We start from the raw sequence: 23145 nt of genomic DNA on the forward strand, positions 1-23145 counted from the left end.
CAGTGTGGAGCCTCCCTCCCCCAATGCAGGCTGGCATCTGCTCCTCATTTGGCTTTGGCAGGAGGTGACGGGGGCAGGGCTGGACCTGCCCCCTTGCTGACGCTATCTGGGCTTGCCTCTTCATCCAGGGAAGACTCTCAAAGGCCCCCCTGCTGCTCCTCTTCAGCTGTCCCAAGCCGACAAGGCCTCTGAGGTCCCTTCTAGTGCTAAATCTATAATCCTGTGAAGACACTTAGCTTTTCTAGGCCTTAGTTTCCTTACCTGTAAAATGAGTGGATTGGACTGGAGGGCCTCTGAGGTCCCTTCCAGTGTGAGATGTCCTTGAGTCCTTCCGCTCTCCCCTCCCCAGATAGCCATCCCCTGTAACAGAATGCATGTAGGAGCTGGTCACATGCAGCCCTCTTTCCTGTTCTTTGTGTCTGGGGATTTTCAGATTTGTCAATGACTGTCAAATTCATAGTAAAAAAAAAGTTATTTTAAATGGTTTTTTGTTTAAAAAAAAAAAAGTAAGGAAAAATGTCCCCTTAGCTCTAGGGCCCTGTACATATGTTCCTGAGGCTTTGAGGAGGTGGAAGGAAGGACAGTCTCTTCTGCCTGGTCGGATGTGGGAATGGACCTGGCCTGGCGGTGGCTCAGGACACCTGGCTTTGAGTCGGGCGTCTCCACTGCCCAGCCAGGGGACCTTGGGCAAGCCCTCCCTGCCTCAGTTTCCCCCTCTGTCAAGTGAACGGCTGGGCCACCAGCTCAGCAGTGCAATGATTGTGTTCTGGGCACACACCTGCAGCTGCTGGTGGGCTCTGTCTCTTTCTGCTGTCATCTGTCAGCTATCTGACCTCCTTCTCCTTCTGTCTTTTCAGGGCTATGAAGGTTCCCTAATAAAGCTGACATCCAAGCAGGTAAGAGCCCCCACCTTGGTCCGGCGTGAGACAGCAGCTGCCCAGGCTCTGCATTTGGGCTCTGGGGCTCCCCCAGAACACACCCAGGAATTAGCTGGCGGGTCTTCCTCACTGGGGATAGGATGCATCGGCCACCAAAACTGAGCTGGACGGTGAATGCCCTGCCCTTCCCTCCTCTCAGGCCTCCGACGCTGGGTGGGTCAGGTGGCGCAGTGCCCTGGGGAAGGCAGAGTGCAGCCTCGGCGGCCTGAAGCCCTGGGTTTGAATTCCACCTTTACGGTTCCCGTGGTGGTGGCTGTCAGATTCGGGGGAGATCACAGCTGTCAGGCAGTGCCTTCTCTGTAAACGCCAGTCAGAGGATGCTCGATCTTGAGAGGTCAGCGGGTCCAAGCCCTCAGTTCACGCTCGTGGTTGCCCTCATGCTTTCCTGCGTTTAGGGATGATGACCAGTCATTCTCATAACTCATGAATCCCACCGTGTCTGGTCCTTCGAAGAGGCTGCAGGCTAAGTTGAAGGCAAGCCTCTGACTATATTGCCGTGGCTTAGAAAGAATGAGAACCTGTCCCCCGGAGACAGCTTGCTCTGTGACCTGGGCCTGTCCTATCTCCTGGCTCTCCCTCAGTTTCCTCCAGGCTATAAGGAAGGGGTTGGCTTCCTTCCAGCCAACGTATGATCTGTGATTTGCTAGGATGGCGGTGGGGGGGCCGTGGGGGACATCAGTCTGAACATTGAGCTTGGTGACCCTGGGCACATCCCCATTCCCCCCTGAGCTGCAAAATCAGGCGGATCCTTGTACCCCCTGCCTCCTGGGCTCTGTAATCTTGTCTGCCTCCTAGCCCAGCCGTGCCCTTTCCCCTTCCCCTTGGCCAGAGGTGGGCTGCAGGGACGGAGGGCACAGAGCTGGGGGAGGGGCTGAGTTGTCCCAGCACACAATAACTCCCTACTTACGGGCGAGTGCTGAGTCACCCCCATGTGCCAGTCCTGTGCGCAACGAGTGGTTCCTACGTTAGCAGCTGCTAGAAACACTGGCTTGGAATCCTTGCTGGAGAGCGCTTACATACAGCATCCAGTCCGATTCTTTCTTTTCACAAAGAAGGAAGCGGCTTCAGTGACTTGGCTAAGCACTCGCTGAATTGAATGACTGAGTGTGACTGGTGAGGAGCGATGTCACCTGGGCACCCGGGGCCAACTCTGGGTGCTGAAGGCGACGTGCGGGGCGTGGCCAAGTCCTCTTGTGATTACCTGTATTTCTTTGTTGCAGGGGAGGGGTCCGTTGGGGGGGAGGGGTCCGTTGGGGGCGGGGGATCGTCAGGAAGGAACATATCAAATCACTTACCCCGAGGGAAGGAAGCTCGTCTTGCCCGATGACGCCCCAGTGACGCCCGCTGCCTCCGAAGCTCTGTACGCACCCCCCCCCCCCCCGCTGGCCTCTGGCCCCCAGCGTCCCGCAGCCCGCCGCTCTGACCCTGCCCTTCTCTCGTTCTTGTTCACAGCCCGTTGGCTTTGTCAGTTTTGATAGTCGATCAGAAGCGGAAGCTGCTAAGAATGCGCTGAACGTAAGTACCGGATGGATGGCGCGGTCAAGGCCAGGCGGCCGCATCGTCCTCCTCCTGAGGGTCAGGAGGGCCTTTCTGGGTTCTCAGCTGCTCAGGCCCGTCTGGGTCTAACAGGCCTCCGTGTCCCCTCCGCTGCAGGAGTTTGCTGGGTGCCATTTTGATTTTTGGCAATGTTCTCTGGCAAGCTCAGAAGGACCTTCGACTTCCTAAGGGCCCGTGGCCTTGCTGAACATATACCTGCCCTAGTCTGAGCACAGGGCTTTTGTAAACATTAGGTGCTAACTAAATGTTGGTTGAATGAATGGGATGGGCAGCATTAGGGCAGAGGCATAAAGGGAAAGATACTCGTGGGTCTGGCCTGGCCAAGTTGTTGTGAACAGAAGGCACGCTCAGGCGTGGGCTGAGCTGGGTTCCAGGCAGAGCTCTGCCGGTGTCTCTGGGCTTCTCCCCTTTCCTCCCCTTCTGCCCTGACATCCCGAGGCCCTTTGACTAGTCCCCAGGGTTCCTCCGCAGTGGAGGGCTGTCTGCCCCTACGAGCAGTGACCATGGGCAGTTGCTGTTGTCCCAGGACTGGCATCTGGGGGGCCTCCTTGAGCTGTTGCCCCAGCTGCCCCATTGGAAACAATGAAGCAGCCCCAGTTTCCTGGATGCCCACTGTGAGCAAACAGCTCTGATGGGAGCAGGTAAAGCCACCTCCCATCCCCTCCTTCTCCACGCGCAGAGGCGCCTATAGTAGCTTCCCGTGGGCCTCTGCTTCCCCCGTCCATCCTATAGACCCGCCTACAGTGGCTTCCCGTGGGCCTCTGCTTCCCCTGTCCATCCTATAGACCCGCCTACAGTGGCTTCCCGTGGGCCTCTGCTTCCCCCGTCCATCCTATAGACCTGCCTACAGTGGCTTCCCGTGGGCCTCTACCTCCCCCGACCATCCTATAGACCTGCCTACAGTGGCTTCCTGTGGGCCTCTGGCTCCCCTGTCCATCCTTCTCCCAGCTGCCAGGGGAGAGCTCTAAATGCCTGGTGAATCTCAGTTCTTCTGTTGGCTTGTCAACAGCTCGGGGGCAGGGACTTCCTAGCTTACCTTGGTCCCCCCAGGGCCAAGCACAGCGCTTGGAGTTAATTTTCTTACCCATGAGCCCATTGCTGCTGAGAGCCAGGAGATCATGGGATCCTTGGCTGGCTGGTCAATCAATCCATAAACATGTATTAAATGCCTGCTATGTGCCAGGCATTGTGCTAAGTGCCAGGGATACAAAAGAGAGGCAAAAGACAGTCCCTGCCCTCAAGGATCTTGTAATCGAATGAAAGAGACAGCATGCAAACAGATAGCCCAGCCGTCTTGTTTGACAGATGAGGAAACCATGGTCCAGAGTTGCTCAGTGACTCGCCTAGGGTCACACAGTCTGTACGTGCCAGGGGCAGGATTTGAACCCACACCTCTGCCTCCAGGTGGATCTGTTTAACTGGAAGTTTTAGGAGGCGCTCTTTGAAGGTCTGCAGGTGGCTTGAGCTCGGCCAGGGCACCCTGCCAGAGCAGCAGCTGTGAGCCCGATGACGGAAGGGGAGGAAGTGGGATTGCCAGACAGGGGAGGCATTGCCACTTGAGGGGGTGGGGAGTCAGTCAGCGAGGCCAGGAGGCTGGAGACACTGGACCCAAGGGTGTGTGTTGGGGAGGAAGGTGTGAGAAGACTGGAAAAGGTAGGAGGGCACTAGGTTATGAAGAGCTTTGAATGCCAAACAGCATCTTGGATTTGATCCCAGAGGCAGTAGGGAGCCGTGGGAGCTCATTGAGTATAGGGGTGACATGACTGGATGGGTGCTTTGGGAAAATCACTTTGGGGCTTAAATGGAGGATGGGCTAGGAGGGGGAGAAACTGAGGCAGACAGACCATTGCCTCTCAGGTGATGAGGTCTGCCCCAGAGTGTCAAGTGCTTTTCAAACCTTAAAGTGCTATATAAATGTTATTAATCTTATTTCTAAGGTGATTTGAAATTTTAATGCGTTTTATGTGCTTGCATGTGTGTGCCACATGTATGTGAGCACAGAGATTCAGTGGCATTGAGCCGAGGGAGGGAGAGGCTGTGGAGGAGGTCATCATCACTGTTTCCCTGCTTGACCCGCGTGCTGGCCTTGACTGACCCATCTACACTCTTGGCCTGTGACAGCTGGCCAAGGGTCAGAGGTTGAGCACAGACAGGACTGTGCGTGGCCCACGATTTCTCCTCTGACTGTCCCATCTGTCACTTAGCTAGCCTGCGACCCACCCACCAGGGGCTTGGATGCAGCCCAGTCCTGGCCCTTCTCTCTATCTTGGATGGATGTAATGCCTCTGCTTTGGTCTTCTTCCCTCTTTCTGACTAGCAAGTGAGGAAGCCTTTCAGGTGACTCCTCCACGTTGTAAAATCCAGTAAAACTTGCCTGTTTCCCACTGAGGGGAAAGGTTCTGTCTGAACAGGGGAAGAGCAGATGCAGCTCCACTGAGAGTCAGCCTGTTGTGGGCAAAGCCATGTGCCAGGAATCAGGACCATGATGGTGCTCCGTGACTTTGTGGGGTGGGGCAGACCATGGCTTGATCGGATCGGGCACCAGCAGCTGGCCGTCCCTTGCGTTCCTCCGTGTTGGTGCGTTCATAATAATCAGAGCTGTCCAAAGGTGCTGCCGTGGGCCATGGTGGGCTTCCCCTTGGCTGCTGGTCATTGGGCCAGAGCAGGGGGCCACCCGCTGGAGATGCGGGTAGATGGGGTCTCCTGTTGAGTTGGGGCCAGGGCTGGCTTCTGAGGCTGCTTGCCACTGTGGTCTGGGACTTGTGTTTGGCTTACTCTTTCTGTGAGATAATAATGAGGGGTGAGGGTGGGATTCAACATTTATTAAGCGCCGGCTGTGTGCCAGGCATTTCACCGAGCACTTAATAAATATCGTCTCCTGTGATGTCACGGACTGCCCTGGGAGGCAGGTGCTATTGAAGGAGGTTTTCCAGTCCCTTAGGTGGTACAGTGGAGGTAGTGCTCAGCCTGGAGCCAGAAAGACCTGAGTTCAAATCCTGCTTCAGCCGCTTACTAGCTCAGTGACCCTAGGCAAGTCACATCTGCACTTTAAACCTCTAAAGGGGGACTAGAAATGTCATACTTCATGGAGTTAGCGTAAGAATCCAAAGCGATAACAGGCCTTAAAGCGGCAAGCCTATGAAAGCTGTTGTCTTTGTTGTTGTTTTCAGGATCTTATTCGCCCACCGCCATCATCATCATCCTCATTATTCTCATTTTTCTCTTGCATGTCCATGGCAAGCACATTTCTCCCGGTCCAGCTGGCTTCCCCCAATCAGCATCAGGTCATGCTGAAGTCTGGGTAGATGGAGGGCTCTGGAGGGCCTTCCAGGCCAAGGACAAGCCTACAGTTATCCTTCTGTGTGGACTCCTTCTTGTCTTAGCTCATGTGGCTTCATCAATCAGACTGGAAGCCAGTTTGAGGGCAGGGCTGGGCCATAGGCTGGTGGAGCTGGAAGGGACCTTGGTGGTAGGTCTTCTAGCCCATCTCCCATTTTACAGATGAGGAAACTGAGGTCACAGTTTGGGTGAGCTGAGAACGTTGGTAAAGGAGATCCCGTTGGAGCTGAGATTTGACCCCGAATCTTCCAGTTCTGAAACTGGGCTCTTGGGACCATTCTTTAATATGGAACGCCCCCACCATTGCGAGGCCAGTGGGCCTTGGATGAAGGAGTTCTGAGCAAAGTTAATGGGTTCTTCTGCTGACCTGTCAGCTGGGGGAACAGTGAGTCCTGAGTTGTTGTTTCCCCCCTTCCCGAAGCCCCAGGCTCCTGGAGGATCCTCTTGGACTTGGGCCTTTGGCCCCTTTGACAGAAACCAGCTCCTCCTTCCTCAGGGATGCGGCTGTCACTGGCAGACAGCAGCCACACCGCTGGTGCTGAAGCCAACACCCCCCGCCCCCGCCCCCTGTGCAGGCCTCACATGGACCAAGTGGTGTTTTTCATGTCCCAGTGTGAGTGATGCAAGAGGTGTAGGAGAAAGGGGTTTTCTCAGGTTCAGAGAGATGTGGGATTGGGGGGAGAAGGGAGAGGGAAGACAGGCTGCTTTATGAGAGAGAGAGATACGGACATGGAGAAGAGGAGACAGACAGATGGGAAAGAGGAAGAGGGATAAGGAGGGACAGAAAGAGACAGGACGAAGGAGGGGCCAGGGGAGAGAGACAGAGAGAGAGGGAGGAAGAGACAGACAGACAGAGAGAGAGAGAGAGAGGGAGAGCAAAAAGGGAAAAGGTGTAAGGAGGAGCCCCAGCTTAGGTTAGGGAGAGTTTCTTTGCATGCCCTGAGGAGCAGGCAGCGGGCAGGCTCTACCTCCCTGGAGGTCTCTAGCAGAAGCTGGTCGAGCGCGGATGTTGGGAGGAAGGCTCTGAAGGGCATTTCAGGCCTGGGTTTCTGTGGTTCTGGAATAGGAGAGTCACCAAATGTTTGAGCCACAAACAGGTAGCTGAGGAGTCAGGAAAGGCCTTGGATATAAGGTGGAGCAGAGCCCCCTAGGAGGGCAAGGGGTGGCCAGGGCACTCCTCACTCATGTCCTTGCCCCATTTCCTCCTTTGAACCTCCCCTCCCTGCTCCATCTTGAGCTACAAAATCCTAGACTGTGAGAACATGGAATGCCCAAGTTGGGAGGGGCCTTAGAACAGGATGTCAGATCCAGGGGAGACCCAAATCCTAAGCATGTCAGAGCTAGGAGGAACCTGGGACCATTGAGTGTTCAAAGATGGACTGTAGGGGTCAGAGGAGAAAATGGAGGGTGGAAGAAGGGAAGGGAATTAGGAAGGGATTTACCCAAAGTCACGCATACGGGCCTTAGAGAAACTAGTGACTCTACAGGATTGCACAATGCTAAGACACCCACGCTCGCATCCAGCCCCACATGATTGCACAGCTGGGCCTCCATATTGGCAGGTGGAGGGGCAGCCCACATGCCCAGCCTCTGCTTGGCCCTGGAATGTCACCTCGGAGGCAGAGCGGCCTGTTGCTGATTCTGCTGACGGTGGACCTCCCAGTGCCTCTGGCTCTCAAACCCTTCGGCATGGTTTTGCAGCTCAGCACTTCTAACCTTGTCGACAGGCAGAGCTTGCCGATTTGGTGAACTTTTTCCTGTACCCCAGAGTCCAGAAGGCTCATTTCAGCCTCTCTTGGAGCATGCCAGGTCCATGCAGACCTTCTCACTGTCGTCCCTTTTCTCCCCGAGCTCCTCTTGGGGTCTAAGATCCTGAGCACTTGAAGAGGACCAGTTAGCATGATTCCAGCTGTGGCTTTTGGCAGAGAAGGCCTGCCAGATGAGATCATCCTCACAATCTAGGGTTTATTCCTTCAATCTGTTTATAAATGCTGACTTTCGACTTGAAAGTTACTGTGCAGTAACTGGACGTCACTAACCTGATGCTTGGGCCTGTGCCAACAACACTCAGCTAGGACATGGCTTTTGAGGCTCCTCTGTGGGGCTGAAGAGCTGAGCTCCAGGCCCTGCCCTAGGAAAGGAACATGGATCCGGCATGGATGCCCAGCTGTTGAACGCTGGGCAAGTTCCTTATCCTCTGGGCCTCAGTTTCCTCCACTTTAAAAGGAGACAGTTGGACTAGATGATGGCAGGTCCCTTTGGGCTCTAAAACCTGTGAATCTCTAAGTTCCAGAAAATGTCCAGATTCCCTCCACTCTAGGAGTGTTTGTATTATTATAAATAGCTGTCAAGGGAGGGCTAGCATCAGACTGCGAGCTCTAAGTTGTGCCCAGCCCTTTGCACTTGAAGGAACACTGGACCTGGATCTCGAGAGACTTTCTTGTCACCAGTAAGGTGCTTCCCCAAGCTGGACCTTAGTTTTCTTATCTAGAAAATGAAGAGGTTGGATTCAAGAGGTTCAGGATTCAGATCTCAACTCTGATGCTTACTTTCTGTATGGCACTGGGCAAGTCACTTCACCCTGGTTCTCAGTTCCTTCTTCTGAAGAATGAGGGATTTGGACTGAAGGGCTTCTGGGGTTCCTGCCAGCCCTCAGTCTGATATCCCATGATTCCATTTTCTAAGGGCTCCAAGATTCTTTAAGTGTCGTTGCCTTTCCATGGACTCCACTGGCCATCACTTCTCCCTAGCTGGAGCCCACAGATTTCAAGTCCTTCTAGGGAAAGATTGCCTTTTCATTGAGGAGGGTAGCATCTTTAGTTCCATGCAGAAAACTTTGTCAGGGCTCAGAGATCAGAGATGGGCAGAGAAATGTTTCCATCCATCCCACGAGTCCACTCTGGAACCTGGAACATGTGATTATGGGAAAGGAAACAGGGAGGAAATACGAAGAAGGAAAGTGGCCCGAAATGTCGACCTCCATCCTTCCCGAGGGGAAAGGCAGGAAGTAGCAGAGGTTCACACACACACACACCACACACACACACACACACACACACACACACACACGGAGAAGGCACGTGACAAAGTATAAACTCTTCCTTTGGCAAAGGAGAGCTTGAATTTTGGGCTTTGTGGCTTTCTTAATGTGACTTCAGTGGTGACAAGGTCCCTGTAGGATTACTTCCTGGCTATCATATTCATTGGCTGTGTTATTGGCTCATGAGCACACTTTGACTCTTGGGGCCTTAGTTTCCCCATCTATAAAATGGGCAGAAGATTACATAAAATGTATCTTTATCAGGGTTTTGAGGGAAAAGTGCTTTGTTAATCCTTTGTTAAGGGGCTCCAGAAATAAGATTTCATGTTACATCTATTTTTAGGATCCCTGCCACAGAGATGAGAGACTACGCTTTGTAACTGGGCTCCCCAGTATGGCTTTGATGGGGGGGAAAGTCCTTCCTAGGCAGTTAGTGCTGGAAATACAAAGAAAGGCCAGAGATAGTCCCTGCCCTCAAGATTCTCACAGTCTAATGGGGGAGACAATATGCAAACAATTACGTAGGAAGAAGATAAGGAGAGATTGCTGAGAATCTTAGAGACAAGGTACCATCATTTAAGGGGGATCAGGAAAAGCTTCTCAGACTTTTCGCTGGAACTTGAAGAAAGCCATAATGAATAAGGTGTAATAGGACTGGAAGGAGAAGGCTGATGAAATACTTTGGATTTGACATTTGATCCTACAGGTGATAGGGGGCTGGTGGAGTTTATGAGTAGGGAGGGGACGTGACTGGCCCTGTGCTTTGGGAAAATCCCTTTGGTGGTGGAATGGAGAATCGACTGGAATGGGGAGAGATCCGAGGTGAGCAGATTCACCAGCAGCTGTTAATAATCCTGGCGTGAGGTAACGAAGACTTATACCAGGGTAAGGGCAGTGTCAGAGGAGAGAAGGGGGCATATTTGGGAGACAATGCAAAGGGAAAATCAGCTGGTCTTGGCAACAGCTTGGCTGTGTGTGTGTGTGTGTGTGCGCGTGTGTGTGCATGTGTGTGCATGTGCGCTCAAGATACTGAGGAATCCAGGAGGACTCTTGGGTTGCAAACCTGGATGATTAGATGGATAGTGGTGCCCTCAATAGTACAGAGGAATTAAGAAGAGGAGAGGGTTTGTGGGGAAAGAGGAGTATGGTTTTGGACATGTCAAGTTGAAGACGTCTGTGTGACACACAATTCTAACAGGCAACTGGACATGTGAAATTAAAAGTCAGCAGAGGTTAAGTCTGGATTAGTAGAATTGAGAATCATTAGCACAGACATGATAATCCAGGAGATCTGAGGAGATCAGCAAGTGAAATGGTACAGAGGGAGGGGAGAAAGCAGGTCCCAGGCCTGTGGGACACCTACAGTTAGCAGGAGTGACCTGGATGAGGATCCTGCAGAGAAAGAGCCATCAGATAAGCAAGAGAAAGGGAAAGAGGGTGTTTGTGAGTGTCCAAGGCTGCCAAGAGTCATGAAGGTTGAGGGTGAAGATGCCATTCGATTTGTTGGTTAAGGGGGCCTTAGTACCTTTGGGCAGAGCACTTTCAGTGGAATGATGAGGTCAGAAGCCAGCCTAGAGAGGTGAGCAGATAGGAGGTGGGTGGAGGCACCTGTTGTAGACGCCTTCTCAAGATAAGCTCCTCGAGCAGCCAATGTTTAGTCCTGAAGAGAGGAGCTATTGTGCCAATAGTTAGCAGGATGAGTGGATCAAATTCGGGGTTTTTGAAGATGGCAAAGACATGATAAGCCTGTGTGGACAGCAGGAAGTAGCCAGTAAAATGGAGGGAATAGGGATGACAGAGGGGGCCACGAGCTGGAGTAGATGGGATGGAAGGGGATCCGTATTACAAACATTCCGGAGAATTGTCAAGAAGGGCCACCTCTTCATGTGAGATGGGTGAAGGAGAGGAGCGGCTGGAGGCATCTGAGCCGTGTGAGATGATGATGAGGGAAGAAGAGAGAGCTCACAACAGATGGCTCCAGCTTTTTCAGTGAAATATGAGGCAGGGTTCTCCGCTGCAAGGCTGAGAGAAGGGGAGCCACGGGAGGCTTGAAGAGGGAGTGGTGAGTGGGACATTGGTTAATAAGGAAGGTGTGGTAGGATTGCCTTGCAGCAGAGAGGGCCCCGCTGACATTAAGTGGTGGACGTAGTGTCGTTCCATGATCTTCTCCATCTTCATTCAGTAGCACTTGTGTAGGAGTGAAGGTGCCAGGTGGTGGAAGCGTTCCAAGACCGAGACTTGTTTACCACCTTCATTTATTAATGTATCATCCCTTGTGACAAAAAAGACCACAACACTGAGCAGACCAGTGCACCGGCCGTGTTTGTTGGTAGGCAGAGTGTTCCGTACCCACAATCCCCCCCCCCACCTCTGTAAGAATGGAAGGAGATGCGTGTCTTCATCTCCCTGGATGCAAGCTTAGTCTGACGTTCTACACAACATTCCATGCCATTTCTACCTCCTGTTCACATCGATGTGAGCTCTGTGTGTGTATTGTTTTCCTGGTTCTGCTTATTGTAGCTTGCATCATTTGATATGCCTTCCCATTCCCATATTTCTTACAGCAAAGAAAAAAGAAAAGCTGAGCCACTCATGGTATGTGAATGTAAACACTGATTGTTGACGGGCACATCAAGTCTTTGTCTTTGTCAAAGCAGCTCGGGCTTGGTTCCAGCCTTGATTCTGGAACTGGACGGTGTAGGTTCAAAACCCTCTGGGCAAGTCACTTCACTGCTGTTTGCCTTAGTTTCCTCTTCTGTAAAATGGGGATATAACAGCTAATTAACCTGCCTCCTAGGGCTATTGGGAGAATTAAATGGGTGTAAATCACCTGGTGACCTTTTGAGCATTCATCTCATTTATATGAAATTGAACATCTTTTGGTCAAGTCCAATTAATGCCACTAGATAAAAAGGAAAGCTGTTGATTGGAGGAGGGAATCTTTGCGTCCAACCTCTCTGATGGACCAAGTAATAGATAAGTTGTCAGAGGGTATGAGCAAACAGTTCATGTGACCATTAATGACCATGCGAATGTTCTACCTCATGAATTCTAAGAGAAATGCACATTCAAACGATTCCGTGCTTTCACCTCCCCACCAGCAAATTGGCAAAGAGACGCAAAAGATGGAAATGGGCATTGTTGGAGGAGCCGTGGAAAGCCAGGCACACCCTACCCTGCGGGTGCGTCTGTGAATGGTAATTCAGCAAAGGACTTTGGACTTAGGCTGAAGAGGTGTCTGAGATGCCACGGCTCTTGAACCAGAGAGCCCACAGCCGGGCATACACCCGAAGGAGGTCAGTGTGACCCGGAGAAAGGGCCCCTAGAGACCAAAGTGATCACAGTTGCACTTTTTGTCATAGTAGAGACTTGAAAACAAAGTAGATGCCTGTGGAATGGGGACTAGCTGAACAAGTTTCAGTTCGTAAATGTAACAGTGTTACTGTGCTAGAACAGATGGCCAAGAGGAAGATTTTAGAGAAATGTGGGAGGATGTCTGTGAACGGATGCAGGATGAAGTAAGCAGTGCCATGTGAACAGTATACACAGTGATTACGGCAGTGTCAATCCCATCTGAATGCGATGGGATTATAATGGCCAACCCTGGCCCCAGAGAAGAGATAAGAAAATGTGCTTCCCAAGGCTCCCCTTCTTTGTGGAGGCTCGTGTGTATATGTCTGCGTGTGGTAGGGAGAGGTGGGCAGTGGGGGAGAATACAGCACGGACTGGCAGGTTCAGTGAATAGGTTGGTCAGTTTTGCTGACCTGCCTTTCATTTCTCTTGCTTATTCTTTGTGCCCTGAGAAAGCTTACCGGCTGGGGAGGGGGATATTTGCAAGTGAGATAATAGGAAAATGGAGGATCTCATTAAAAATTCCAAGCCTCAAATGCCATCAGAATCTGAGCCCTTCTTAGGATTGCTTTTCCTCCTTGCTTCTCAGTGAGGCCCAGCCCCCAGAAAGCCCTCTGGGAGTGAGAGTGTCTTGAGTCAGTCTCTGGCAGACCTGCCACTTCAGACATCAACTCTCCCAAGTCCCCAGCAGAATGAAAATACCAATAATAACTGCACTTGTAGAGCACATTTTCCCAGAACAGAACTGAGCGAGCTCACGCAGATGTTCAAGGTATCTCACATTTCGCTTCAGCCACATTATCTTATTTGATCCTCAGAACAACCCTAGGATGGAGGTGCTGTTATCAACCATTTTTGACAGATGAGGAAACTGAGGCTGACAGAGATGACATGACTTGCCCAGGGTCACACGCCTCTTAAGGTCTGAGGCAGCCTTTGAACCTAGGTCTTCTGACTCCCAAGGGAAGGAAGGCTCTGTCCACAACTCTGCCTCTCATGAAATGCCTGCCGTTCGCGAGCTCAGAAAGATGTTGGTTTTGGCTGCACCTTCCTCGAGGTTTCGTGGGATTTTGGAGCACGTTCATCTCATGCTCATCCTGATGCACGCCCGATAGCCAGGGACACAGGCCAGCGAGGGGAGGGCACTTGCCTGGCTAGGGTCACCCCTCTCCTCATTAAGAGGCCCAGTCGGGATTGGAACCTTGGTTTCCTCAGCATCGCCCAAGTCTCCTCTGGAGACTTGGGACAGTTAACCCTGCCACAGGCAGGGTCATATGTGCTTGGGAGGTATGGGCAGAGAATGCTGAGCATTTGTGGAGCCTGTAAATTGGAGGCATTGTTGTCTGCAGGCCCCGGGTGCTCATTTGCACACGCATGTGCATGCACACACACACACATTTCTAGTTTAGGGGCCACACTGCCTCCGCTGGGGAAAGCATGTTCCTTCAGCTGCTATCTGATAGATAACAGCCCCTGGGCCCTGTAGCCCGGGGGCCCCTCATGGCACCCTCCCTGTTTTAGGGCTTAGATAATCCCTGTGGATTGCAATTCTGGGATGATGAAACTAAAGGCCTTTGTTTTTGATTTGAAATCAGAGCAACCAGGAACATTTCTAGTGGACTTGAATATTTCAGCAAAACATCTGTTGATTATTGTCCTTGACACACCCCCTTGAGAACTGGATGAGTTGATTTCCTTCCCCGCCCTCCCATGGGAGCCAACAGGCTTTTCCTCTGATTTTATGGGCATGTCCAGGGATCACGCACGACAAAAAAGAAACAGATAGAAATGGGTCAAGTGAAGATGACAGGGCCATTAGCATCCAAGACTGGGTTTCCTGTGTGAGGCCAGGCTCTGGAGCAGAGGGAATGGTGGACAGTAGGTAGCTAAAAATACGTCCCTCATGGATACAGTGTAAGCGTCACAGAAATGGGTGGGTTGGCATCGGGGGTTTCCAAAGCTGTCATGATTATGATGATCAAGTCTGTTCTAGCCTGCTCTCCCATCTTGTGTCCCCAAAGAGCAGATCTGAAATAATTATTGCAGTCACTTCTACCCTCTAAAGGTCGTGATCAGTGTAGACCGCAGCTCAGCCCTTTGCACTGTCCATAGGATATATACTGAAGATGGCACCAGAGGGAAACACTGGCATTAAGAGATATTGGGAAAGGCTTCCTGTAGAAGGTGGAGTTGGGCTGGGACGTGAGAGAAGCCAGGACTCAGAGATGAGATTCCAGGCAGAGAAAATGTCCAGGAGCCCCAAGGAGGCCAGGGTCATTGGTCAGGCTGGCAAGGAGGGAAGTTTTTGGGTACCATAAATAATCACGTAAATGTGAAGATTCATATTCCAGGACCAAGAGGATCATGTGTACCTGCAGAGAGAGGGGGAGGAAGAGGGAGAGAGCCACAAAGGGAGAGGAATGGAAGGAAAGAGCCAGAGAGGGAGAGGGGATAGGGACCAGTCCTACAATTTCATTGGTACAAGGAACTTCTGGGGAGGAAATTCCCTCCACCATGTGGGTTGACACCTTCTCTCCAAGTTACAGTCCTGGAGCGTTGCCAAGAGCCCTGAGAGCTTGAACACTTTTCCTGGGGTCATGCAGCCAGTTCTGGCTTAGACTTGAGACGTGAAGCCACAGCCACCTGGCTCCAGGTTAGCTCTTTATCCATAATGTCCCACAGCTTCCCCAGGCGCACTTAACTGTAGAAATACAGACGGTGTTAATGATGTATAAATTTATTGGTTATTATTTTTATTGTCATAGACATCTTACAATGTCCAAGGTGGCATTTCAAAACAGAACTTTTATCCCAACGGACTCGGTCCTCTGGGCTATAGTTATGTCCCGTAAGTCCATATCAAAAGCTTACAGTTCAGCCGTCGTCAACGCCAATTCATTTTTAATATCCAGAAGATCTTACAAAGTGCCTCTCCGTGGGCGTGGCCTGGGCAAGCAGCCAGGTCCCGGATGGATTCCTGGAGAGAAGGAATGATCAAAGTACACAGAGCCTTTCCAGGAGAAACTGCAAGCCTGCCTTTGACGTGCAGCTGAAGGCCTAGTTGAAGGGCTGGGCAGATTTCTATGTGGAAGCACAGGCTAGGATGAACAGGACACAGAAAGGAAGAGGAGAAATGCCCTCGTACCACCTTCAGAAACCAGTGCTGTGCCTATTCACGCAATACTGGGCTTCATTGGGTTGGCGGCCACTCTGCTTGGTTCTGTGTTAGAAGTAGTACGGTCCCCAGGAAGGAAGGATGGAAGGAGGGATCTTGAGTCTGAAGCCCTGGACCATGTGACCTGGGCCTCAGTTTCCCCCTGTGTAAAATGAAGAATTTGGACTAGTTGACCTGTAAGATCTGTTACAGCTCTGAATCCTACAGACTCTGAAATGTAAGACCATGATACAAGAGACAGGATTCCCAGACCCACTGCGTGCAGAAAGTTGACAGTAAAAGAATGCATTTGGACGTCACTTCCAGGACTCCTGAGTGCATGGTCACTATTAAGGCAGCATTGGGTAGATGCTGGTCTAGAAGGAGAAGAGGATAATTAAGGCTTTGCAGAATAGTCTGTGGAGGCTCCTGGAAATCAGGTGTTATCTCCTGAATGACCAAAAGATAGGAATGGCTGCCCCAGAGAAGAAACTGCAGCCAGGCTGTGGGAGGCAGAGGAATTAGTGATACGGGGGGGGGATGGAGGGAGAGAGAGACAGAGACACAGAGAGAGAGAGATAGAGACATGGAGGGGAGAGAGAGAGAGAGAGAGAGAGAGAGAGCGAGCGAGCGAGCTAGCCCTTTCCCTCGAAAATCCTCCAACCCTCTGGAAGAGGGTACTCCAGGTGCCCAGGTACCCACATTGCCTGCAGCCCAGATTCCTGTGGAGCCCAGGCTGGGCCCACCACGCTCTGGGCTTCTGTACACTTGTGGGCCTGGTCACTTTCTCAGACTTGCTTCACCCTCACCTAGAGATTACTCTGGGAGAATCTCTGAGATTGTTCCCATCTGGGTCTCCAAAGAGGTGGGTTAAAGGTCCCCAGGAACTATATAAGCACTTAGGGTAACAGACTGCAGCAGGGAGGGATGGCCTTTATCCAACCCGACGGAATGTTTTGCTCCTCAAATATAAAGGACTCAGAAGAGCTCATAAACAAAGCTGAACACAATGAAGGCTCTCCATAGCCCATAAATAAGGCTCCGCCTTTCCCTCCCCACTCACCCTAAGCCCCAGCATCCTCCAGACTCAAAGACGCCCATGCCCATCCCCAACAAGAGAAACGGCCTGGGATGTTAGAGTCGCAGCTGAGGAGTAGTGTGGAGAAGCCTAGAGTGGAGTGAAGACCCTGTTCTGAGTCCTGTCTGTGTGACCCTGGGAAAGTCACCGCTCCTCTTCATCTGTAATGCAGAAGTCCGGTCTGATGGCCTCTGGGGCACCTTCCGGCTCTAAATGCAGGATCCTGTGTGTGATCTCAGGCACTCAGTTAGCCTTTATGTGCCTCAGTTTCCCTCTCTGTGGAATGAAGTGTTCAGTTTGATAGCCCCAGAGGCCTTTTCCAGTCTGTGTTACGAGCCTGCGCACACAGCCTGACGTCCTGGGGAGCCCACAGAGGCAAGGCTGGGGACAAACGCAGGTGTTCATGCAGCAGGTTAGAGTTGAAATGCCTCACGTGAGCTCCGGGATTCTGCACGTGGCAGAGCTTTCTGGCCTCCCGACAGGGTCTGCTCTGCACCCTCTGTGCACAGGGGCTCCAGGGAAAGGCTTGCCAGCCGCCTCTGGCTCCAGCCTGGCCATCTTCAAGTTAGACTCAGAAGGATCCCCTTTCCTGGCCTCTTCTTCCTCCTGCTGGACTCTTTACAGGGGTCCTGCCTGGGGGTGGGGGTGGGGAGTGACTGGGGGCTGGCCCGTAGTGAGGTAGACAGAGCCTGTGTAGTTAATGCCAGAACCCTGACGGGGGCTTGCTGAGGGCCTGGCCTCCTTGGGACCAAGGGTCACAAACAGCGACCGTGCCTGGGCATTGCCCTTTGATGGCGTGGTCCTTCCATGGCCAGTGCCAATGTTACCCTCTCCAGCCCTGTGAGTGACTTCATGCAGGGTGTGTGTGGAGGGGGACGTGACCGTAGGAATCCTAGAATTCTCATCCCCATACACGGAGCACACATGTACCCATGTAGATGCCAGGGGGGAGGGCAGAAAGCCACCGGGCCCAGGGGACCAACGTTTCCAGGATAAGCAGTTTAAGATAATCCACTTGGCACCTGGAGCGTGACATGGAGGCCAGCAGAGTTTGAGGCTGAACAGGAGTCCCTGGGAGCTGAGGAGATCCCCAAGTGAAGCAGTAGGGAGAAGGGCAGAGAGTGCAGGGCAGAGCCCTGAGGGGCTCCTGTGGGGAGAGGCGAGGGTGGGCGAGGCAAGCTGAGCTCTCCTCTCCTGGGCAACAGCATCTCTGGCTCAGATGTCACCATGAAATATGGCTCGATGGAGCACGCTGACCTTGCTTGGCGCGGAGACAGGGTGTCCCTGGCACGGCTCAGGCAGGGCGCTTTCATCTTCTCTTCCTGGAGGGTCTGGGAACATCATGGCCAAGGTCAGCCCCCTCCTGGAGCATAAACTGTTCTGACCCCTCACCCTTAGGACATGGGAATGGGGATTTATGGTCTCTTCAAAGGTCAGATGTGACCTGAGAATCCATTCCGTACACACCAGACGTGCCCAAGGCATCGGTGGAGACCCACGGAAAGACTGGGCTGAAGAATGAGAGGCGCAAGGGGGCTTTAGCGAGAGGGGATGAGTGCCAGAGGACAGAGGCTGGGCCCGGGCTGGGCTTGACCTCTCTGGTACCCTTCCAGCTCTCTGGTTACCACCTGTGTCCTCCTTCCCTGCTCAAAAATTCACTCATCCCATGAGGTTTCTGGACGTGGGCTTTGAGGAGCCTGGGCCACTGAGTCCCACTCCTTCATTATACAGGTAAGGAAACTGAGTCCCTGAGGGGTGAATTGTGGTTCCAGAGATTGGTGGTGCCATGTCAGAACTCCGACCCAGACCTGGTATCCTGGTAGCTGCCTGGAGGCATGTGGACTGAGTCATGAACAGGGAGCCAAGGGGGTGGCGTGCGTCCCTCCTGGTGCTGGTGGAAGTCTGCCTGAAAGGCTGGGGTGTTCTACGGCCCGGCCGCCCTGAGAGGGAAGGGCAGCCTCTGGAGTTACCCTCCAGGCCACCCCACCATAGTTGGTCAGTCCTGGGCTCCAGCCTCAGCCTCTGAGTTGCCTACTGGCTCAGCCGGTCAGGAGGCCTAGCCAGGGAGGCCGAGCTGAGGCCCCCCTTTGGGAGGGGCAGGCTTCCAGTGATGGCGGCACTCTACCTGTCCCAGCACAGGGAGTGGCGCCTGCCGGAGCCCTCGGCGTGCATCTAGTCAGCGTAGGGAGTTGTGGGTAGCGTTTGCTGGCCGCCCAGTCTGGGGCAGCCGTCTAGACTACCCGCGGTCTAGACCTGCCCCCAAGCCCTTTCCAGCTGGCTCCCGAGAGCCCATGCCTGTGGCCCGTGAGATTCTGGAGAGCCTGTGCCCTCGGGCAGCTGGCTTCAGGGGCAGACTGTGCCTCAGTGGCAGTGTATGGGAGGAGTCTCCAGACACATAGTGACTGTGTGACCCTGGGCATGTCACTCAGTAAGCATTTAGTAAGCACCTGATGCATACCGGGAACTGTGCCAGGCGCTAGATGGGATAGTGGATAAACCACTACCCTTGGAGTGAGGAAGAGCTGGAGTCAAATCCTGCTTCATTCACTTCACCTTCTGCCTCAGTTTCCTCATCTGTAAAATTAAGATCATAATAGCACCTACTTCCATGAGTAGTTCTGTGGGTCAGATGAGAACACATAGAAAATGCTAAATTAAATCTAGCTGGTCTGATTTTGTGATTTTTAGTCCTGGCAGTGGCCAGAGAGCAGAGCCAGGTGCCGGGGTTTGAATCCCAGCACACTCCCTGCGCTTCAGATCAGGAAGAGGCCTTGGGGCCCATCGAGTCCGGCTGAGGCGGAGCCTCACGGACCTGGGAGGCGGTTAGTGGATGCATCGGTGCCTCCTGGGAGCCCGGCTGTGCTGGGGGTAAAAGAGGAAAGTCCCATGGGTCCTGCCCTCGGGGAGTAGTCTGTATGCTAATAAACTATGTGATGGGGGTGGGGCCAGGCATTAACAACTGGGGAGTCAGGGCAGGTGGAGTTCCAAGAGATAGACGGGAGAAGGGAGGGCCCCCCGGCATCGGGGACAGCCCAGGCAAAGGCACGCAGGTGGGAGATGGGGTGTTGTGGATGAAGATTAGCAATGGGGTCATTTTGGCTTGAGCTTTTAGGAAGACGGGTATAATTAGCCTGGGATTATAGTATGCCAATTCAGGAAGGCTAAAGAAAGATGGAATATTACTGAGCTGTGAAGACTGACGGATGTGTACAATTCAGAGAAATGGGAAGAATTTACACGTACATTTGTGCAGCAAAATAAACAGTCAGAAAACAACATACAGAATGACTGTAACAACATTAAATGGAAGAAAACAGCCTCAGAGCTAAGGGCTGAGTGGCTCTCGTTGGCTGAGGATGGGAATTGAGAAAATGGGTGGACTATTTCTCACTCAGTCAGGAAGCATGAATTAAGCACCTGCTGTATGCCAGGCACCATGCAAGGAGCTGGGATGATGCCATAAATAAGAGGCCTTACAAGGCACTGAGTCCATCCCCCTCACTTTACAGATGTGGAAACTGAGTCACAGAGGGGTGAAGGGGCTTGCCTAGGGTCACACCGCTAATTCATGTCTGAGGCAGGGGCTGTTGAGCCTGGGTGTTTCAGACCTCCACGGTCAGTGCCCCCTTCATGTCTATGGGTGACTTGGCATGAATCCAAGGAGCTCATCTCTGTGAAGGGCTTAGCACGAGGGAGATAATCAACGCCTCTTCCTTTCCGTCCTTTCCATGTGGAATATTGGGTGTGTAGTTAGATAAAGCTGATACGTTTGCTTGTTTTCCCAGAATGTTCTCCCCCCCCTTTTTTAATTTGTTACTGGCAAGGAGGTAGAAGAGAAGTTCATAAATTAAATGTCGTGTAAATTTATAAAAAAGCGTTTGTTTTTTAAGGCAAGGAAGGCCAGTCAGACTGGGAAGGGCTATAGGTGCCGGACAGGGAGAGGAGTTTGTATGTGGGCCTGTAAACAGCAGTAACGTCGTGAGCACTTTTGGAATAGCCCTTTGCGTGGGCTGGGAGGCTGAGAGGAGGCCTTTGGGGAAGTTGAGGCGAGCGGTGATGAGGGGTGAGCGAGCAGGGGCTTGTGGGGCATGTGGAGAGAAGTATAGAAATTCCAAGGCTTTGTTGGACTGTGTTTGAAGGCGAGAGTGAGGCCGCCTCCTCTGGAGCGGCCTATTCCACTGGGGACGGCTGTCATCACGCCTAGACGTGCAGCCTCCATGTCATGGCTGCTCCTGGCTCTGCTCTCAGGCGGGAAGTGGCATCCCCGCAGACCGCTCCCCCCTAGGGGCCCCCCTCCGGCCCTCCCCGTTTGCTGCAGGGGATGGTCCTCTTGTGACATGGGCTGGGTGCCCTCCCCTTTCTGGGCTCCTCATCTGTATGATGGGGGACCTCCGAGGGCCCTTCCTGATGGGGCTCCTCACTTATTCAGCCCTCTTCAGCTCAGAGGGGAGGGCCAAGGACTTCCTGTCCTTCTCAGGTAAATGCAGAGCTGTCCGTGGGGTAGACATAGAACATCCTTGGCTCCGTGCACTTCCTCCATGGGCAGCCGTCCAAGAACTGTGGCATTTGTGTTAACAGGCCTCGCTGCTGTGGGAGCTGTGCCCTTATTTAGGAAAAGAATGAAGCCATGCGTGAGCGTGAGAGAGAGAGAGTGTGTGTGTGTGTGTGTGTGTGTGTGTGTGTGTGTGTGTGTGTGTGTGTTTTGTTTCTTCCTTTCCTGCTGAACTCTCAGTCTGCCTCCATTTCTGAGTAAAATAGATGGAACAGACCCCCCCTTACACACACACACACACACACACACACACACACACACACACACACACACTCCAGTCATATCCCTCAAGGTAACGGCACTCCAAGTCCCCCAGGACATTTCCAACGTAAGCTGAGCTGTGGCTCATCCTCGCCCTAACAGTCTGTGATACGGGGTCTCTTTGTAGCCTGGCATGGAAACATCCACCCCACGTCCCATCCGGTGCAAGGAGTCATTGACTTTCCCTTAGTTCACCAAACATTGGTTAAAATGCCCTGTTTTGTGCAAGGCAGAGGGTGATCCAGATTGGGCTTCCAAGCTGAAAAATGACCGTCTCTGCCTTTGGAGAGTCTGTAGCCCAGCAGGAGGGTACCATGAAAGCGTACCTCGAGGCCAGCTGTGACGGGCAGAGGGGAGAGAGAAGGGCAAATGGACAGGAGGAGAGCCCGAGGGAGAGCCTGGGAGGCAGAGGGAGCTGTGCCCTCCCAGCAGAGGGACGGACCAGGAGTTTGGAGAGAATGAGCAGGGCCTGAGTGGGGAGTAATAGCTGTCAGGGCCGTGTGGCTACGAGGAAATGGGAAGTAACTCTGGGAGGGTAGGTGCGGGGTTCGGGGTGGGGGGCCTCGAACATCAGGCTGAAGAGCCTGTGCTGTGTGTGAGACCACGGGGAGCCTGTGAAGAGTCTGCGGCAGGGCCGTTCTCTGTCACTCCTGGGCTAAATTTAGGAAGATTATTTTGGTGGTGGTGTGAAGGCTGGATTGGAGATGGTGCCAGATTGGAGGGAGGGAGACCAAGTAGGAGCGGAATGCAGACCTCTGCCCAAGAGGTAATGACCTGAACCAGGGAGGATCGTGTGAACAGAAAGGAGAGACAGAGGCAGAAAGACCTTCGTTTACTCATTACTTCTCATGACACTGGGGATATAGACGAAAGCAAACTACAGTGCCTGCCCTCAGTGAGCTGACAGTCCAATCAAAGAAGATAGCTCCTAAAGGGAGCTGGAAAGAAGGGTCCTGTGCCCACCATGGAAGGCATGGTTGGGAGCAGGTGTCCAGGAAATAAGAAGGAGCCTTGATTCAGAGCAAGGAAGCTCTAAGCTCACTGCGAGCACCCAGGGGTTCCCAGAACAGAAGCCACGTTTCCCATGGAGAGGAGTTGGGGATGAGGGCTGGACAGGGCTTGACTGCGTACGGAGCCAAGATGCCCACGTTGAGGATGTCTGAGGTTTCTAGCATGGGACGTCATAGAAGATGGTGGCGCCCTCCATAGAAGCATGGAAGCTTGAGGCATGGGCAGTGTGGAGGGGAGAAGAGACACAGAGCAGTGGCAGGGCCTGGATTTGGGAGTCAGAACCAGGTTCAGATCTTGGCCACCGTTTATCACCTGTGCCACCTTAGGAAACTTATTTCATCTCAGCCTTCGTGTCTTCTCTGGCCCAAGAGAATTGGACTCAGTGATGCCTGGGGCCTCCTCTGTCTGGGGGTGTGGCTGCTGCTCACCCGGGGAGCTCTGTTTGGCCCATGGGCAGTTGGAGGGGTTGGGTGAGCCCGGCGACCTGTGAACGGTCCGGATCGCGCCGCTGCTTTGTGGCTTGGGAGACCCTGGGGTTCACCTGTTGGGGGCACCTGCCCCACACTGCTTCTCACTCAGTATAGGAGTTGAGCTCTCTTGCCCAAGCTTAGGATCAGAGAATCTCAGAGCTCTGAATCACCTCAGAAACCATCCCAGCCAAGCAGCCCCGTGCCAAAGTCCCCCCTCCCCTGACAGCATTCCTAACAAGTCATTCAGCTTCAGCTTGAACACCTCCGACAACGGGGAGCTCACCCCTTCTGGGGGCAGCCCGGGCCACTTGTAGACAGATCCTGTTGTCAGGAAGTTTCTCCTTATGGAAGCAAAATGCCACATCATGTGTTAGAAAATTTAAATTTTCTCTCT

At 52.9% G+C, this 23145-nt stretch overlaps 1 protein-coding gene across 9 annotated transcripts in view; it reads left to right on the top strand.

Moving 5' to 3' along the window:
* RBPMS (RNA binding protein, mRNA processing factor) overlaps window positions 1-23145 on the top strand; it is a 143089-nt gene that overhangs the window by 66683 nt on the left and 53261 nt on the right. For all 9 annotated transcript variants that reach the window (XR_002328534.2, XR_002328535.2, XM_021008234.2 and 6 more), the window contains exons 3-4: window positions 858-896; window positions 2391-2453. Coding sequence is in view for 7 of the 9 variants with exons in the window: in XM_021008234.2 (XP_020863893.1) it covers window positions 858-896; window positions 2391-2453 (102 nt within the window). In the remaining 2 variants the exon portion in view is untranslated. The remainder of the gene's footprint in view (window positions 1-857; window positions 897-2390; window positions 2454-23145) is intronic.

The sequence above is a fragment of the Phascolarctos cinereus genome, unplaced genomic scaffold (assembly GCF_003287225.1).
Source record: "Phascolarctos cinereus isolate Bilbo 61053 unplaced genomic scaffold, phaCin_HiC Scaffold_9;HRSCAF=440, whole genome shotgun sequence".
Classification (NCBI taxonomy): Eukaryota; Metazoa; Chordata; class Mammalia; order Diprotodontia; family Phascolarctidae; genus Phascolarctos; species Phascolarctos cinereus.